The sequence below is a fragment of the Rousettus aegyptiacus genome, unplaced genomic scaffold (genome assembly GCF_014176215.1).
Source record: "Rousettus aegyptiacus isolate mRouAeg1 unplaced genomic scaffold, mRouAeg1.p scaffold_m13_p_1, whole genome shotgun sequence".
Lineage (NCBI taxonomy): Eukaryota > Metazoa > Chordata > Mammalia > Chiroptera > Pteropodidae > Rousettus > Rousettus aegyptiacus.
This window is the reverse complement of record NW_023416284.1, coordinates 2,853,651-2,872,858: the sequence shown is the minus strand read 5'-3', so window position 1 is coordinate 2,872,858 and position 19,208 is coordinate 2,853,651. Positions and strand designations below refer to the sequence as shown.

Below are 19,208 nucleotides of genomic sequence, written 5' to 3'. Positions count from 1 at the left end.
GTAAAAATAAAAATTAAACAGGGTTTGAGTAAAAGACAAACTCAACTAAAGCTGCTTTTTTGCAATTCGGTGTCCCTTAATAGGGACAAGTACTAGCTGCACAAATGAGAGCACGCCCCTGCTTCAGGCACCAGGGGACAGGAGACCGCACTGGGTCGGGCTCCTGACCTCCGGGGGGCTCCTGGCTGAGGCCGGCCTGTCCAGGACAGACTCCAGACACTCTGCTCCTCCAGGACGACTGCCCTCCCCCCGGAGCCCCCTAAATCAGGGGTGTCGGCAGGACGTGGGGCTGCGGCCGCCGGACCCAACCCCGCCGGGAGCATTGCCGGTGGCGGCACCTACTTTCCTCCCCAGAAGATCTTGGTGGTGATGACCAGGCTGGATCGTCTGTGGACAGAAAAGAGGGAGGGGCGTTACTGGGTGTGGCCCCCGGTGGCCCCCCACCCCCTGACCATCTCCGCTCTCACAGGGGTTTTAACACCCTTCCCATCTGGGACCACAGGTGTGCAACGGGGGGCCCTGTCCATCATTCGATGTGCTCAGCCCGGCTCCTGGGGCTCCTCATGGGGTCAGACGACAACCCACAGATGGATCTCACTAACCCCGTGGATGCAACTAACCGGCTGTGTAACTAAGGCAGGCAGCGGGGGCCGACAGACGAGCCGGAGGAGGAAGCGCATTTGGCATGACGTAGACGGGGCCTCGGGGGCCATGGGGGGTCACAGATCAGGGAATCGGAAGCAGGTTGAGGGAACAGTGGGGGACGAGACTCGAGAGGGTCAAGTCAGGGCTGGGGGCCGCGGACCCTTTGACTCTGTCCTGGAGGGATGGTGGGGGGTCATGATGGTTGTCCTCGACCCTTCCCGACGGAGGGGCTGGGAACTTCCCACGCCAGGGCTGCTCAGGAAACAGCTCCTCAAAGCCACCGGCACAGACGCCCAGCGTCACCTCCAGGCAAGAGGGGTGACCTTGTGTGATTCTACCCGTGCATTCTCCCAAGACGTCATCGGGGGCCTTGCTGGTACGCGCATTCCCTTGAATTAGGGGCGAGGGAGAATTTATTTGGGGATTGATGAGAGCCACGAAGAAACGACTTGGGTGGGGCAGGAGGGGGGGTGTCAGCCACCCACGTGGAGGCTGGGGATTCTGAGTGGCACTCGCTAGGCCGGGAGCGGGAGGCCCCGTTATAACTGCTGCTGCTGTTCCCGAAGACAAAGATGCTTGGGCCACAGGGCGCGTCTGCCACTTCAGACGGAGCTGGGGGCTGGGGCTTGGCAGGCCCATCCTGGCCTGTCCTAGGAGGGTGGGGACTCTGCCTGACGGGGGCACTGGGCTCCTGACCTGCTTCCTGGGGGTCAACCCAGAGGGACACGATGGGGTCCTGAGGTGAAGATCAGTGTTAAGAGCTGCCACGTCCCAGGCAATCATGACACGTCTGGCCCTGGGCTGGTGAGCGTTTTACAGACTTGGGCTGTTTGAGCTTCAGGCCAGCCCAGGAAGGTCGGACAGTGGGCCCTCTAATGGTGGGGACCATGAGCTCCAGGGAGGTGAGGTGCTCGCCAAGCACTGGGGACAGGAGCAGGTGGACTCCAGCCCCGGACGGACTCTGCTCCCTCCCCGCCGGCAGCATGTCCCCGAACATCCCCTAAAAGGGCCACCTGGGAAGATTTATCTTCAGCTCTTTTGGCCCAATCCAGGTCAACTTTGCACCTGGGACCCTGGGCCTCTGTGTCGCTGAGGACAAGCAGACAAGCGGGGTTCGAGGTGGAGGGGGCAGAGCCGGGGGGCAGGGCCTCCGCTTGACTTCACTGTTGTACAGACGCCTCCTATCTTAGAAAGCTGATGTGGGGACCCCACTTGGTGACTATGTGGAAGCTCCTCCACCTCACTGAAGCTGTTGGCTTCTTGGGGGTGGCCACCCACAGTGTGAACCCCACTCCCTCTGCAGGAGGCAGAGGGCTGCCTCCATCCTGGGACATTCTTCCCTTCCCAGCAAGAAAAATTCTGAGACTTCCTGGCCTTAGAACGATGGGCTGGCTGCACAGGGCTGATGAAGCCAACCCGGGCTCTCCCCTGGTAAGCAGGAAAAAATAGCGACAGGGAACCAGCCAATGCTCGCCCCAGGCAGCTGGCCCACCCCCACCCAGACCCCAGAATGCATCTGCCTCTCATGGAGCCCTTATCCCGCCTGCTGGCCTCCACCAGGCGTCTGCGCCCTGGACACTGGCCACAGAGAGCACGGCCATTACCTCCATCCTTTCTTCTTAATGATGTTCCCTAAAACAGCTTCGGCTCTGCAAAAAACACAAGATGGGGTGGGGGGGAGTTCATTGCAGCACAACAGAAACACCAGACCCCACCCCGCCGTGACAGTGGCCACTCGGTCCCTCCCTGAAAATGCCCGTGGGGTCAGAGAGTCAGGCTGGTAGCGCCCGTCTTGGCTCAAGCAGCTCGCTCCGGAGAGGAGAGCCTGGGAGTGGCTGTATTGTGCCCCGCGAAGGTGGCCGTGGGCAGAGAAGGAAGGGGCCCATGCCCTGCACGGCGGGGCCAGCCAGCAGCACCCGCTTCCCTGGCCCGCTGGGAATTCCCTGGGTAAAACGCGTGGCCAAGTTACCCGGGCGAAGCTTCCAGGCAAGTATGTTTTTTAAAAGGTAAATTATGCATCTGTTTTCAGACAATCGACAGGAATTTAGGGCCAGGGCTGAATTTCCAGCGGAGTGTGGGCGGGTGCGTGTGTATGCGTGTGTTTGTGTGTGTGTGCGCGTGTGCGTGTGCGTGTCCCTCTTGTTTCTCGCTCTTCGACAGATGCCATGGTGTCTGCTCTGCTTGGCGTCACTCCAGGCCCCACCCCAAACTCGGGCCAGCCGGCGTCACGGGAACCGTTCCAGCCTCGCTTGACACGACACTGCTGGATTTTATTTTTTAATTTTTAACTTTTGAGAACTTTTTGCTTGTTTCTGAGCAAAAACAGCAGAGGGAGAACGACCCACACCCAGCACTGCATTCCAGTTATAAAACGCCTGAGTCATCCGCTCAGAAATAATGGGCCCTAATTTGCAAGCTGTTTAGAATGTATTCTGAATGCTGTTTATGAAGATGCGCGGAAATTCACTCAGCCCTGAGCCTCTTCCTTCTATTCCTTGGTCCCTCATTTGTGGGACAAAGGATCAGGAAAGGAGGAAGACAGAAAAGCAAGTGGGGTCCTGCGGGTACAGGATCTGTAGGCAGAATTCACCAAAGCCTGGTGCTCGTGGCTGTGGACTCTCGTGGTAAGGCTGCTCTCTGGGAGGTGCCCAGTGAGTGTCAATATGAAGCAGGGGACTCAGCAAGCTATGTGGCTGGCACTCTGGTTAGCAAGAGGGACAGCACCTGGCCCACCACCTGCTAGAGCTGCTTTGCAGCCCTGGCCCTGAGAAGCTCCACCCAGCCTGTCCCTTGGCACGCGATGCCCAGCTTCCTCGTGCGGGTGGCTGCTGATACCGAGCATTGATGGGGGGACCAGGCAGGTTCAGAGGCCTCCAGAGGACAGGGGGCAGGATGAAGGCAACGGGCTCTGGGGCAACAACCCATGAGAGGCTGCTCCCCGAGTCCTCGGCTTCTGGCCGGGGACTTCCCAGAGGCCTCAAGACTGCTCAGGACCCACTGTACTTGCCCAGCATGCCAGCCTAGTGTCCTTTAATCAGTGACATTGTGTGGCTACTGTGAAGTGAGCCGTGCCAGGCTGTGCCGGGCTGGGCCATCTGGAGCTGCAGGAGGCTGCACGGAGCTGCCTCCCACACGCCCTCGTGGACAGCAAAACCACAGCAGGCACCGGGTCAGGGAACAGGCTAGGGTGCTCAGAACAGGGTGCGGGTGCCTGCGGGTGTGGCCTCTGCGTCTCTGACCCTTTGGTAGCTCATCTGTCTGGAGAGCAGCTGCCTGTTCCTAGGGGCTGGGAGGGGCTGTGGCATCAGGAAGGGCAGAGGGCTGCCCCTCTGATAGGCATTAGAGTAGGTTTGGGGGACCCAGCAGAAGCCCCCAGGGCTGTCAGGCTTGAGCAGAGACCCAGCCAGGTTCTCTGAATTGGGCTCATTGCTGGCTGCAGGCAATAACCCAGAGCCTGGGGAGGCAGGTGCTGGCCCCATGGCCAGGGTGCATAGCAGGCCAGGCTGCAGCCGGCCCAGCTGATGGGAACGAGGCTTAGCCCAGGCAGGAGGGGCCACAGGGAGGAGGAGAGAGCCAACAAATGACTTCACGAACAAAAGCTGACTTTTGGAAACCTGATGCAAGAGAGTGGATGATTTGATTACAGCCGGTCTTTAAAACCGAAACCAGCAGTCTTGGCTGAAGGGGCTTTTACATAATTGAGTAGGAAAGTTCATTGCCAAGATGCGAAGTGCTTCCTACAGCGCTCAGCTTGCCAGGTCCTGCTCTTCCCAGCTCCAGAGGCCCCGAGTCCCTGCAGCCCTAATGGCACCATTAAGACGTGAAAATGTCAGGTGCTGGCCGCAGGTCACGGGCGCGGCAGGAGGACCCCGGTGACAGCTTAATCTTGGCCCTCGCCTAGCGCAGCATCTTTGGCACCAGAGGGACTGTGGTCAACCTCGGCGAGTGGACACATGGGGAGTTTAGGGACCAATGCCCAAGTGTTCTGAGAGTCTGGCCCCAGGAGAACAACACGTCCCCGAGCTGGTTAGAATTTAGAAAAGCTGGCTAAGTGGGAAGCGCACGTGTGGACCCTCTGCCCGAGAGCCGCGGGGGGAAGCCGGCGCGTGCGCGGACCCTCTGCCCGAGAGCCACGGGGGAAGCCGGCGCGTGCGCGGACCCTCCGCCCGAGAGCCGCGGGGGAAGCCGGCGCGTGCGTGGACCCTCCGCCCGAGAGCCACTGGGAAGCTGGCGCATGCGTGGACCCTCTGCCCGAGAGCCGCGGGGGAAGCCGGCGCATGTGTTCACCCTCTGCCCGAGAGCCACGGGGGAAGCCGGCGCGTGCGTGGACCCTCCGCCCGAGAGCCACGGGGGGAAGCCGGCGCGTGCGTGGACCCTCTGCCCGAGAGCCACGGGGGAAGCCGGCGCATGCGCCACGTCTTCCCCCGAGGAAGGACACATACTTGCCGGCTGCGTAGACTTCTGCGGTGTCAAAGAGGTTGATGCCGTTGTCATAGGCCAAGGTCATTAGCTGCTCTGCCATCTGAAATGGGAAAACCGCGGTTGCTCACAGGCGGCACTGTCCCACCGGCCCGGGGGGCGTGCCCAGCGGGCCCCCTCGTCCTCTCCTGCTGCAGGTAGCGCTGAGGAGCGGACCCACGGAGAAGGAAGAAGGATGAGGAAACAGCCTATGGACTGAGAGTTTCTTTGGAGCAGGCACCCCGTCAGGTGGATCATCACAGAGCTTTGCGCCGGAACCGGGTTGCATAGGGTCCCTTTAATTTATATCCACCCGGGACCTCAGAATGTGGCCGCATTCGGACAAGGGGGTCTTTGCAGATGCCGTTAGTTAAATTTAGATGAGGCCACACTGCGTTGGGGCAGACCCCAAACGCCATACGAGTGGTGCCGTTATAAGACGCAGACACACAGGGAGGAGGCCGCGTGAAGATGGAGCAGAGATTGGGGTGACGCGTCTACACGCTAAGGTGCGCCCAGCACTGCCAGCACCCAGCGGGGGGAGGAAAATGGACCTGGGTCCTTCAGAGCCTGGCGGGAGCACGGCCCACCTGCTGGCATCCAGAACCATGAGAGAAGAAACTCCTGTTGTTTTAAGCCGTTCAGTGTGGGGGCCTTCGTAATGGCAGTTCGGGGAGACTACCAGCCCGCCACAGCGACGCGACTGTCTGGTCTTGGCAGAATGAATGTTTTAAAGCTATGGCTAGAGCGTGTAGCCCCCCAAACCCTCCAGCAACCACGTGGGGATGCGACTGCTCCCGTCTGCAGAGGGAGAAACCGCCGTCCTCGGCCAGCACTCCACCTGGGCCCCCATTGCGCCGAAGCCTTGCAGGCCAGGACTGCTGAATGGTGAGTGACAGGTAGTGGCGGCGAGGACTGAGGATGGGGGGTGGGGGAAGCCAACATGCAATTGGTAGCCCCCTCCAAGATGCAATGGAGCAGGGCCCCCTGAACTCTGCGGGCACTCTGCACAGGGCAGGTGTCCCTGAGTGTCACAGGTGCAAACTCCCTGAGTCCTGACTTCTCGAAGCTCAGCTTGGGACACTGAGCCTCCCTCCCAGCTCGCCTGTGGACGGGGGTGAACGATGCGTAAGTCCTCGAAAACCGCAGGACAGAAGCTTCACAAAGCTGCTCCCAACGCCAAATTTAGCCCCACCTGCCAGGCAGGTATAGAGAGTGGGGCTGGCGGCTGGTGGGGATCAGGGGGGTGGAGGTGGGCTCGCTTGCTGCCCGAAGGAAGGTGGCCAGGTGTGACCAGATCTCTCTGTTTTTCAAGATAAGCCAGAAATCCAGGACATTTTTATTGGAAGAGAATCTGATTTTCAAATGTCGGCAATGAACCCTAAAGATTTCAGATACTGAGCAGGTAGCTAAGCCCCATTAGTCAGTTGCTGGCATCTGAGCGAGACAGCCCAGGGCGTGTGACGGCCAGTGAGGAAGGACTTTTCTGGTCCCTTGGCCCCCTCTGTAGCTCAAGTGTAACGATGTATCAGAAGCATCCTGACCTCTCCTCGCCCCTCCTCCCGCGGGGGCGGGGCTCCTTCACAGGCATCCTTATCTTCCTCCCAACTTTCCGGATGCATCGCACCAGGCCGCCGAGCCCTGCCCAGGTGGCACTGTGTGTTGGGCCCCAAACGGGGTGGTAAAGCGGTTTCGGGGCACGCTGTCCCCTGGGGCGCATTCTGCGTGGCGGCGACTCAGCTAGGGCTTCCGTTGTCATGTTTCGGGCACACGCGTGTTTTCCTACACGGAGGGCAGCACGCGACAGGTGTCTCCTGCACTTGGCTTTTTATTTCACTTACAATACGTCCTGGAAATCAATCCATAGCAGGCCATGAAGAATTCCTGCGTTCCTTTTTTTTTTTTTTTTTTAAATTATTAAAAAATTTTAAATGGTGGTAAAATACACTTAAACGTGATCATTTTAACCATTTTTAAGTGTGCAGTCGGCGGCAGTGAGCCGATCTACAGTGCTGTGCAACCGTCCGCACCATCATCTCCGGAACGTCTTCATCTTCCTCCGGAACGTCTTCATCTTCCAAACGGAAAGCCCGGCCCGCCGCGCACGCACTCCGCACCTGCCCCCCGCCAGCCGCCCGCGCCCACGCCGCTCCTTTGTCTCCAGGACTCTGGCTCTTCTCGGTGGCTCCCGCGAGTGGAGTCAGAGCGACCACCGTGACCACGCCTGGCTCCCCCAGCAGCGGAGGAGGCGGGAGAGGCTGGCCGAGCGCGCTGACGTGGAGGGGACATGGCGCTCGTTCCGCCGGTCCCTGCACAGGAAGAACGGCGCGAGCGCGCTCGTGCTCACCCCCGGGACGGCCGCCCGGACAGCGACAGAAAGAACGAGGGAGCGCGGGGTCCTGAGGGCCACGCCTTCTTCTTCCGTTAACTGCTACGATTTGGTTGTGATTCTTCTTCCAGAGTTTTCTATGTGACTGTATGCTTTTCCCCAACAAAACTGCAAGTCTAACGTACAGAGAGACCGCCGCTTTCCGCGAGCTCTCGGGGGCCTTCCTCACGCCCGCTCCATGGGTACAGCCTACCTCACGGGACAGCCTCTATTTTGCGACCCTTCCATTACTTCCAATGTCAGAGTCCCAGAAACGGGGCAGAGGGACCCTCGGGAGACATGTGGGCCACCTCCCTGGCGCTACCGCCCGGGGCTCAGGGAACCCATCCGGCCCCAGGAGGGTTCCCCGAGAGCTGAGAGCTGGAGGCCAGGGCCCAGGCGGGGCGACCTGGGGACCTGCCCTGTCCCCGAGGCTCTGCTTCCTCGAGGCGGGCACGAGGATGCCTGCCGCCCGGGGTCGTGGAGGGCCGAGCGCGAAAACGAAGGTCACGTTCTTGGCCACTGTGCTCGGGCTTCTGACGGGAGTTTCCGCCGGAGCCTTGCATGAGGTCACGGAAGGGGCTCTGAACCTGGGGTCGGAAACCGGACTCTGACCAGGGCAGTGCCGAGACGTGGTCACGAGATCGGAGCGCTAGCTCACCGTCTGCTTCCTCCGTGGCTGGCTTCTCTTTGCCTGGCCCACGGGGGCCCCCCTGCCTGGGACGATGGCCCCACAGAGGGCAGCCGATGTGACCCCGCAGGCTGGGGGATGGCAAAGCTTTGCTGTACAGGGCCAGACGGTCTCCGTGGCAGGGACCCGGCTCTGCCTTGCATCGTTAAAGCCGCCGCAGACAATACCCAGGCTGATGCGGACGGCTGCCTGACAGCAAAGTTCTGTTTATAAAAACGGGCCGTGGACTTCACGGAGACAGAGAACAGATGAGAAGTTGCCGGCGGCCGGGGAGTTATTGCTTAACGGGCACAGACTCTCTTGTTTGGGGTGATGAAAAATTCTGGAACGGACAGTGGTGACGGCCGCGGAGCAAAGCGAACGTCCTTAAACCGCTGAGCTGTGCGCTAAGAATGGTTAACACGGTAAGCGTCACGTTCTGCGTGTTTTAACCACAATGCAATGGTTAAAATGGCACATTTTATGTTTCGTATATTTAATGGAAAAAACTAAAATGAGAGAAAACGCAGGCGGGGGCCGGACCTGGCCCGCAGGCCGCCACTCACGTCCACCGGCGCGGCCCTGCCAGGGACCCCCGTCGGCTGCGGCACGGCCACCGCCTCTCACGTCGGTGTCTCCGTCGCGCCCGGGCGCAGCGTCTGGCAGGCGAGAGGCCGCTCTGAAAACAGGGCTCTGCTTCCGGACCTCTGGGCACGTGCGGCCTTCGCGAGGAGCACGGCGCGCCGGACGGGGCCGCCCGTCCTCACGCCCGGCGGCGCGGCGGCCCCCCGCGTCTGGGCCGCACACGAAGCCCTCGCGTCCGGCGGCTCCGCGCTGGCTCACACCCAGCGGGCCGCCAGCCAGGCCACGACGAAGGCCCCGGCCGTCCCCACCCCGGCGTGGCGGCACGTGGCCCTCGCACTCGGACACCAGCTGTAAGGCTTCGCTCGAAAACGCTGCTGGCTCCTTCGCTCTGTCGCTTTCGCCGGCCAGGACCTTGCAGAATCCTGAGCCTGTCACCTGTCGGGTCCGCTGTCCTCCCAGCTTCGCGTCACCCGGAAATGACTTCCGGCATCTTCGTACGTGTCACTGTGCGTGTACGTGGGACGTGGCAGAGCCAGCCGGAGTCTCCTTAATCAACACTCTCTGGGCGCATGACCTGCTGGTGAAGGAGTCACCGAGCTGCGTGGCCACCACCCGCCTCTTCTGTCTTTTCCACAAGGACAACACACGCCGTGTGGAGATGGACTCACGCCCTCCCATGATTCTTTCTACGAATTTGGTGACCATGTGGAAAGGGAAAAAGGCGAGTCGGGTGAACCACGTGGGCTCTGGGGCTGCGCTGCCAGTCTCCGTGGCCGAAGGCAGAACGGTTCCCTGCACCGTAAAAACTGCCGCCTTCACCCTGAGCCAGCCCGGACCCAGACCCGCAAAGCGGGGGCGAAGAGTTCTCGAACCCAGGCTGTCGTAGAAGACAAAGGAACGAAAATATACATCACGTGCATTTAGATTTCGACAGAAGCAAAGGTTTTCCTTCGAAAACTAACTGAGCAGTCACAGCAAGCGGGGTCTCAGATGGACTCACGCATTAATGTTTAAACCCAACAGTAAGTTGGGCAAATGTGAAGACGGCTTCTTGGGCTCATGTCCGGAGCTCTCTGAGCAAATGCCACCGTCCTCACTTCCCAGCTGTCCGCTCACTGCCCCCGAGCGCACAGCAGCCTGAGAACGCGCCGTCCCCTCCAGGACAGACCGAGGCGCAGCCCAGGCGTGAGGCGAGACGCCCCAGCAAGTATGTCTGACTGCGGTGCACTCGGCCGGCGACAGCGGGGGGAGCTGCGGCCAGAGGCAAACGGACACCTGCTCAGCCTCCGCCCTCAGCGGCGGCTGCGGGATCCGCGGCTCTGTGAGCTCGGCAGACGCTGTGGGAGCCGCTCCGAGTGGCGTCAGGCGTTATAACCGGGAAACCCGGAGCTCCCTGAACCCTGGTGCCCTGTGGGCCAGCCACCTGAGTCTCTGGGACCTCAGGGGACTTGCCGAAGCCCCGAGCCACCCACTGGGCTGCTCAGTGTGGTGCCGCGGCTGCGGCTCCCCCTTCCTGCTGCCCCCGAGGCCAGGGCACCCTGGGGAACACGCAGAGGAAAGCTGGGGGACAGACTCACTGGTGTGTCCCATGCGCCCCGCACGGGCCGCCCTCACGGGGCCTGCGGGAACGAAGGAGCCTCGTCTTACCTCGTCGGTGATCTGGCCTCCGAAGGTCACCCATGTTCCTGGAAGGAGACACACAGGCCCGAGTCAGAGCACCTGCACAGGAAGCTGGCCGCTCCCCTCCCCCTGCGGGGCCCAGGGGACAGCCGCCGGCCGTCACAGCGCTCTGCTCTACGGTGAGCATGTCTCGGGCATGTGTCGGTCCCTGGCCTTCACGTCTCCCTGTCTTGGGGCCACGAAACAGAGGGGGCAGTGAATGCCCAGAGCAGGCGGCCAGCTGCAGCACAAGCCGCAGGGCGCGGGGCGAGGTCTGCGGCCTCGGCCTCGCTGGACAGTGTGTGTGTCGGGGGCGGATACTGTGTGCACCGTGGAGGCGGAGGAACGGCGTGGTCTGGGAATGGAGCCCACATCTTAAGAAAGAGGAAAAAGGCTGTATCGCTGTCCCCCTCCCGCTCCTGGGCACCCCCCACCCCACCCTGCTGGGGGTGACCCCCTTCCGCCCTGCCCAGCCCCCCCACAGCCCCTGCTTCCTTGGTGGCCCTGGACCAAGGGCCCCCATACTCACCGAGCCCCAGACAGGAGACGCGCAGGCCCGACTTACCCAGGTTCCTGAAAAACAAACGCTGTGAGCCCTCGGCGGCCAGAAGGGACCCGCCGGCCAGGCGCGGCGCCCCCGGGGCTCGCAGTGCCCGGCCCTGAACTCCGACCCCAGCACCCCGTGTCTGTGTCCTGAGGCTCCGATGGCAAGGGGGACCTACGGCTCGCCTGCCCCTGGGGGCAGAGGGCCAACTGTTCCCCCACCCCACACCAGGGCTTAAGCACACTGCCGGGACAGGCTATGCTGGTGACCACGCCGGTGACCAGGCAGGGGCCGGAGAGCCACCTCAGAGAGGCGGTGAATGGACACGTCTTGTTTCACGGGCTGAGACAAGACGGATCTGGGCTTCGCGGTAGCAGCCGTGGGCATCCTCTCGAAAGAAGTCCCTGTCTTGATGCCGTAGTGTCACATTTGTGACTTGTGTATCCTTACTCCCTCTCTCTGAGCTGCGTGGCCAGCGAACCTGTCTGTCCCCATGCAGTAGGAATGCGGGGAGATGAGGGCTCCATTGTGGGGTGCCAGTTCTTGCACCAGGCTGAGCCCCAGCTCTGTTGTGACCCCTCAGCCAAGGCCACTTAGAAGGGTGAGGTCCAGACACCCCGAGAGCACACCTCCCGATCAGGCCCAGCGGCCACAGCCACGCGAGCTGCCCAGGGCTCCGTCACAGGCCCGCTGAGCGCCCGCTGTGGGGCACGTCCCGGTGAACGGGCCATGGGCCGTCACCAGCGTCCTCAGGGGACATGGCGGTGGTGGCACCCTGCCGAGCAGTGGCATGCCCGTCTGTCCGGGGAGCCTCGGGGGCCGCGGCAGGCCGGCTGGCCCTCAAGCACCTGCCACCGACCCCGACAGCTCTGTGGGACAGCCACCCTCCTTTTCCTGCTGCCACGACTCCCATTTTACGCGAGAGCGTGCTAACGCCCTGCAGGAGTGGACGAGGCGGAGTCCACCCGGCAGGTGGCTGGGGAGCCTACTCCCAGCCAGGGCGGCACCCCCCGCCCCCCCGCCCTCCCTCTGACTGCCACACAGCATGGCACCTGCCCAGACGCGGAAGCTGATGGGTGTGCCGGCCACAGGTGGGCTCTGAGTTCCTGGGCGTTGGACTCCACTGCCCTCCTGGGGTCTCGCTGCTGGCACCAGCCCGGGGTGTGACGCCCTCTAGGCGGCGGGAGGTCGGAGAGCAGCGAGAGACGCGGCGGTCAGCCCCGCTTCCTTCCCCGGGGGCCCCGGCGCCCCCCGCGCCCCCCGGCGCCCCCCGAGGCCGCCCCACTTCCGACCTCAGGATGTGCTGTGCCCTCATGTCCCCACTTTCCCCGCCCGAACCGGGCCCCCTGGGAAGGCCGCAGCCTCGGTCTCCCTGGTTACGAGACCTCTGGACGCCCCAGATCACAGGCGGTCACCGGTGGGGGTGGGTGGAAACAGTCTGAAAACAGTTTAACGTGTCACCAAATTTAAGGTAGTTCGAAACTGCCCAGCTTTCGTGTCAACTTCCCTTTAAAACCAGCGCGGCTGCCGGCCTGCTCTTCCTACGGGTGCGGGGGACCGTCCCTAAACGGGACGGCAGGGCGGCTGGCTTCCCTTCTGGGGCGGGGAGAAGCCGGGCAGGGGCTCTGAAGCTGGAGCCCGGATCCCGCCCGGCCTCCCCGGCTGTGCGTCCCCACCGCGTGCTCGTCTGCACGGCGGGCTCACAGCGCCGCCGCCCTCAGGCGTGCCGTGATGTCGCACCCCGGGGCGCAGGGGCGCGGGACACGGACTCTGCATGTGCCTCGTTTCCGAGAGAGACGGCACAGAACACGGGACGGTGGCCGTCTGTCTTCCTTACACGAAAAACGACAACCCAGAGAGGCTTTAAACACTGTGGCGTTAAGAAGGGGACGGAAGTCCCCCTCGCCTCGTCCCCCCGAGTCAGTGAAATGGCGGACGGTGCCTCAGCATCACTCGGGCGCGCCAACCCACAGCAGCCCGCGTTTCGCTCTAGAAAAGGAGGCACGACCGCGTCACCGCGCGCTCACGTCGGGCCGGCTGTCACCACGGCGCTCACGTCGGGCCGGCTGCGCTCAGCTGTCAGGTGATTTTTCCCACACTGCCTAGAAATTGGGACATTGTGGCGAGAGGCGAGAAGTTGCTCGTGAGCAGTCTGGTAGCCAAGCGAAAGGGCCCGGAGGCTCTGACTGGTGCTTCTCGGCTGTTTGGGGACGAAAGCAGGCCCCTCTGTGCGAGCCCTCCCGTGGGCCTGTGCGCGGACATGAAAACGCTCAGGCCTCGAGTGCGGTACCCAGGTGTCCACAGAGCCCCAGGGCACCTGGTCTAGATGATCCAGGTGCTGGACTGGGGCTGCGACCCCCGCTCTGCAAAACCGCCCCCATGTCTGACTGTGGGGGAGCGTTTCCTGGCCAGGCTCTGTTGAAGGCCGGGTTTTTGAGTGTCCTCCTGAATTTTCCCTTTTATCAGCGTGGAGCCAAGCGCCAGAATGTGCTATGACATGTTCGGGTGACGAGTGGATCTGGCAAGACAGCCGAGGACACAGGGCACCAGGCCGAGCCCACCCGTGTCCGTGGCCAGAGACGGCTTGGCCTCTCGCCCACCCGAACACGCGGCGTGTCCTCCCACGCCCGGGCAGCACCCACGGCGGCACCCAGGGCCGCGCCGAGGGCACGTGGCTCTCCAGCTGCTTCTCCACCCACTGCCCAACAGGAATAATTTAGCAAAACTAGGACACCGCGTGACGCTGAAATTACCCCGCTCAAGTTGCTTCCCCATCGAGATGATGGTATTAGTTCTGCCGTCGCTCCGGGCTGTGGGAGAAGGAATGAGAAGGGACGGGTGTCTTCGGCTAAAAGCTTTCTGTAGAGCTACGCCGCTCCTGGGGGCGGGGCTCCCAGCAAACTGCGGCCTCGTGGGCCACGGCGGGTGACACGCTGCCACGTGACGCTTCCGCATCGCAGAAGTCATTTCCCACAGACCCTGCTCCACTGACCGTAACTCGACACAGCGATAAGACAGCTGGCCACACCTCTGAACCCAGAGAACGTTCGTCCGCATCGGTCTGGCTCCGTCTCTCCCGGGCTCTGGTGAAATGCTAACGAGACTCGGGATTTAACCTCCGCAGAGGGAAGCGCGGAGGCGCGTCAAGCAGCCACCGGACGCCCCATAGCCCTGAGCACCGCGCCTCAGGCTCCAGGCAGTCACAGATCCTTTAAGGATGGTTCAGGGCCTTTGGCTTCAGCCGTCTGGGCAGAGGACAAACATCCGACCGCGTGACGGAAAGCGGCACGGCCCTGATGAGCTCGTCTGATGAAGGGACCGGGGTGTTTTCCAGGCCTGGCCTGCTCCAAGGACGGGCCTGGGCTTCTGGGTCTTCAGACTGCAGCCAGCAGCACAGGGTCCCCAGGGTGTAACTCGGGTTTGGGGGGGAGTGAGTGTGTGAGAAGCCAGGCTCTGGGACAGACCTGGGGACTGGACGTTGGCTCCTTCCTGCCTTTACTCACAGCGCTTGGCCTCCCTGCTCCCCTCACACTGAGCACCCGTTGGGACCCCTGGCAAGACTGTGGCGTCCTGGTGCTGGCCACATCCCTTTAGCTCTGACACGGACAGGTGTGTCTGGAGGCCTCCTCTTGGCCCTGGAGCTCACTGCTAGGAAAGGCCAACTTCCTGAGGGGACAGTCAGGGTGCGGCAGGTGGCAATCAGGTCCTGCACGGCCTCCACCTGCACCCTGGCTGTGGAGCTGGGGCAGTCACGATACAGCAGCCCTGCGGGGCAGGTGCCCCATGAGGCAGAAACCCCATGCTCAGCGCGGCACGGAACACCCCACAGGCGTATGAACCCACCTCCCCTTCCTGTTTCCAGGCGAAGCTCACCTGGCTCTGCCACTCGTGAGGACACGTGGGGTCCTGCACTTAGGAGGTGCTGGGGCCGAGATCTGCACGCAGGTCCTCAGACTGTGACCTCCGCCCCCGCCAGTGCAGCGAGTGGCGCTCTTCACCGCCTGTCACCCTCCCGCCTCAGCACGTGTCACACGCGCACATGTGCACACACGACGGCACATACGTATGCACATGGAGCTTGTACGCACAGGTGCACACAGGCGCGTGCACACAGGCTCACACACACAGGCTCACACACACACAGGCGCGTGCACACACAGGTGCGTACACACAGGCGCGTGCACACAGAGACACACACAGCCATCCCGAGCACGTGGACACTTCGCCGGCTATTCCTCAATGGGCCTTAGGGTCTCGGGAGGGGCATCGTGTTAACGGTACACTTTCCACTCACACAGCGCTTTAGGTGTTTAGAAATGGTCTCACTTGTATGAACTCCTTTGAGGAGCCTACGATTGATAAGAAATCATAGCAAGTAACAGGTCTCGAACTAGACAAGTACATTCTGCTTACTCTTAGCTTTTGATACCTACTTAAAAGATATACGCCCCCAGAGTGCAGAACAGACAACACTGTCCTGGGTGGTCTCGCTGAGCTTGCAGGATGGGACAAAAGCCTTTTATAGGATGCCAAACCTCCCCCAAGGGCGGGGACAGAAGGGATACGGGAGAAGCAGCCGCAGGACCGTTATTCGAGACCCTGTCTTGAGGAGGCATGGGACTCACGGCTTGGTTGTTTCGCGTGAGGTCCGGCTTGGGGACAGCCGCTTTGGGCAGGTTTAACCGTATGTCTCGGTCGTTAGGGTCGATTCTCACTTTTGAGTTGCACCAACACCAGCTAACAACCTGGACATTCTCCTCAAATGCACCTAGACTCGTCTGTGGCTTTTTCTGAGGCTGGTGGCCATGTGACCGAGTCACAGAAAGAAGAGGGGGGAACACTTTCCGGGGCCCTGGGAACCAGAGGCCTGGCCGAGCGTTCCCGGTTCACGCGGATGGTTGTCGCGAGGAGTCGGAAACACTGATCTCGAAGCAACAAGGGGCTCTGGGCACAGGGAGACTCGCAAGGAACGAGAGGGGCCAGACCCCAGCGCGGGCGCACGACCCTGCCCCCAGGGGCCCTGCGCACGAAGCGGGACACTCCCTTTCCACGGAGCGTCTGAGCGGGACCCTGGGCGCGGCAGCAGGGTCCCGGCCCCTGACGCTTGAGCTTTGCACCGCTCCACGAACAAGTCACAGCGAGAGACTCTGCAGCCCTGGAGGACTGCGCCCCAAGCAGAGGGGCACGTGACAGCCTGGGTCAGCAGCATGCCACCAGCAGGGGGACTCCAGACGCGTCTCCGTGTCCCGTGGAGTGTCCGTCCTGCTCGCAGAGGAGCCGGGGCCTGGGGTCTGGCTCAGGTCGGGGAACGAAGGTTAATTCCATCCCGTGGGTCACCCGATAGTCCCTGCCTGTCAAACCAATGCTTGTCACGTCGGCCTGGATGCAAAGACAGCAGACCACCCACGGGCCGCTTCCGGGGGAGAGCAGGGGACTGCGGCCAGTGCCCGGGGGTGCCAGGAAGAGGCAGCACCAGAGACCAACGTGGGGGGCCTGGCAATTGTACCTGCCGCCCCGCGGAACACAAACGAATGGGCAGAAAGAAGAGGAGCCGCCATGCCCCTCTCCCTGCAGCTGAAGAAGCTTGGGCCCCGGTGCTCTTTCTGGCCCGGTCTACCGAGGCCAGACGAAGCCCCTCCTGGCCTCTCAGCCCCAAACCGCCCACGCCTGAGGGGGTTCGCAGCTGCCAGGTGCGTGTGTGTGTGGGGGGGACCCTGTGCCGCGAAGCCCCCGAGCCTCCTACCTATAATTCATGCCCGGCTGCTTCACGCTGGCATCGTGGGTGCTCGAGTGGCTCTGCACTGACAGCTGTCCCAGGCTCCGGGCCACCATGGCCACGGCGCGGAAGCGGCCGCGGCTGCCCAGGCTGGGGCTGCTGGCTGCCGGCCGGCCCGGCCGCTCGTCGGGGCCCCGGCCCTTGAGGCCATGCTCCGAGCACGCAAAAGACACCTGCATGCCGTGGCCGCGCTGGCCCTCAGCGCCCGGCCGCGTGCCCCCTCCCTCCGGGGCCTGAGGTTGTCCGGCCCCGCAGCCCGCTCTCTGGCCCTGGAGCCCCGTCTCTGTCCGACAAGACTTCACCCCAGACAGCGAAGACGCCGCGGGGCCTTCCTCCAGGAGCGGGGGTTTCCGGAGGCAGCTACGCAGGAAGAACCGTGCCGCTTCCCAGGGAAAGGAGTCAGATTTCCAGAAATGACCTGGGAAAGGCTCCTCCAGGGAAAACCCCGACACCGAGGGTGGGAGCCGCTGGCCGTCCCCTCGCCCCTCCTCCTCACCTCTGGGGGACCCTCCTCTGTCCCTACCTGCTCTGTCTCTGGCGGCCCGGCCCTCAGCCCAGCAGCGCCCAGCAGGGCCAGGCTGCCAGTCACTCCTGACCAATGAGAGACATCGTGGCCTCTGACGGGAGAAGGGGGAGGGAGGGCAGCTGGGGGGCAGCCGAGCTGGGCCTGCTCTCCTGGGGTGGTGGCCTGGGGGTTTCGGGGAGCGGTTGCTTCTCCAGGCTTCCCCGGGTCCCTCGGAGGGGGCCTGGCGTTTCGCTCTTAGCACTGCATGGTGTGGGCTCTTGGGACTCCCACCGAGTCAATTAGGCGACCGGAGAGAGGCGCAGGAGGTGTCCGCTGATTCATTATTAACGAGGGGCGACGCAGAAGCCGCTGCCCGGGCAGGTCCCGGGGGGCCGGCGCTGGCTGCTCCCGGCCGACAGCTGCTCGCCCAGGCGCGGGCCAGGCAGCCGTGCGGCCAGCGGATGATGGAGCTTGCGGCTCCGGCCAGCTCCACCGGCTCGTGGCTCTTGCCCAGGAAAGTGAGGTTTGGCACAAGGAGAAGCCAAGTCACCAAAATGTGGGGGAGGAAAGACCACTTTGTCCGGGTGATAATGACACAGACGACCTGAGGGAGGAACCCAGGCCCCAGGCCTCAGGGCCCCCTCCTCGCACCTCAGCACTGCACGGCCCCTGGCTCACAGCAGGTGCTTGAAGTTTGGCGATGGATGCGTGAATGACTGAATCAAGACCTCCCCCCCCCGCCCGATACAGTCCTCTTTTTCCACACTCATGGCTTTTAGGGTTCCCTGAAAGCCAGACAGATGCCCCTGTTGGCAGGAGGGGCTGGTGCTGCCCTCTGACCCCGAGCGTGCCACCCCTACCCTGCAGGGGGGCCCTGGCCGAAGCTGCCTTTGGGTCCCTTCCTTGCCCTTTCGGAGGGGCTGAGACCGAGCGCTGGAGGCGAGGGCGGGCGGTCAGGGGTCTAGCTCAGGCTCTGCCACTAACGCCCTGTGTGATCACAGGTGAGTGTCCTGCCCTCTCTGGGCCTCTGACAAAATGAGGGGCGTGGGCTGAGGAGCTGCTCTGCGCCTCCCAGCTTGGACCCCCGGGGGCCTTCCACACCTGCTGGCTGTCCAGTCCGCCCTCTGCTCTGACAGGACCCAGAGGAGAGCCCCCCGACCTGTTTGCAGGGGACGGCTGGTGGCTGAGCTTGCTGCCCGCACCGGCCCGGCCTTTTTGACATAGAAGGACACAAGCTCGTCTGGTCTGGGGCTCCTGCTCACACCTCAGTGGAGCCCCCTCCTCGCACCTCAGCGTTCTCAGGGTCCAGTGCAGGTCCCAAGGGCAGGGTCGGATCAAGCCCGCAAAGCACTCGCCCGGGGCCTGGCCCTTGGGAAGCGATCGCAGGTGCTACGTGTTCCACATCCCTCAGCGTGGAGACGAGACGGAAGTCGGCGGAGGCCCGAATGGGAGTCTCCCCACAAGTTAGTGCACCCTTGCGCCCTCCCCACGAACACGGGCCTAAGTCGGCAGCTGGGGCCACTCCGGGGGTGGGACAGGACCTACCTGGGGACAGAGGGTCTTGAGGGAAGAGCTGGTGCCTATGCCTATGGGGCCCGGCAGGTCACGGATGACACCCACAGAGGCCAGCAGGGGGTCCCAGCACCTGGAGGCTCGGCTGCGCCTTCCTCTTGCACCTGCCCACGTAAGCCTTGGGGCCTGGCTGGCGGGGGCGGGGAAGGTAGAAGGGCAGCCTGCAGCACTGACCCGCTCACCAGCTGAGCCTCTCCTTGAGCTGGACCCTGGTACGCAAGGACGACAGGCCCTGGCCTGCGGGGAGCCCTGGGGCCTGCTGAAGAGGCCGGAGACGGCTGACAGCCTCTGGCCCCTTCCAGGGCTCACGGAGCTCATGGTCCCAGGCAGGGCTGCTCAACATGTGACCAGGGTTCCAGGGGGCTTGTTATACACGCAGACCCCTGAGCCCCGCCCATACCTCCGGAATTGGTAGATCTGGGGCCA

The 19,208-nt window shown here is 62.9% G+C and overlaps 1 protein-coding gene across 5 annotated transcripts in view; it reads right to left on the bottom strand.

Moving 5' to 3' along the window:
• KCNAB2 (potassium voltage-gated channel subfamily A regulatory beta subunit 2) overlaps positions 1-19,208 on the bottom strand; it is a 73,672-nt gene that overhangs the window by 11,924 nt on the left and 42,540 nt on the right. For all 5 annotated transcript variants that reach the window (XM_016165324.2, XM_016165328.2, XM_016165325.2 and 2 more), the window contains 5 exons: positions 10,915-10,958; positions 10,374-10,411; positions 5,088-5,167; positions 2,250-2,294; positions 343-387 (listed from right to left, as the gene is read on the bottom strand). In XM_016165324.2, the coding sequence (XP_016020810.1) occupies positions 343-387; positions 2,250-2,294; positions 5,088-5,167; positions 10,374-10,411; positions 10,915-10,958 (252 nt within the window). The remainder of the gene's footprint in view (positions 1-342; positions 388-2,249; positions 2,295-5,087; positions 5,168-10,373; positions 10,412-10,914; positions 10,959-19,208) is intronic.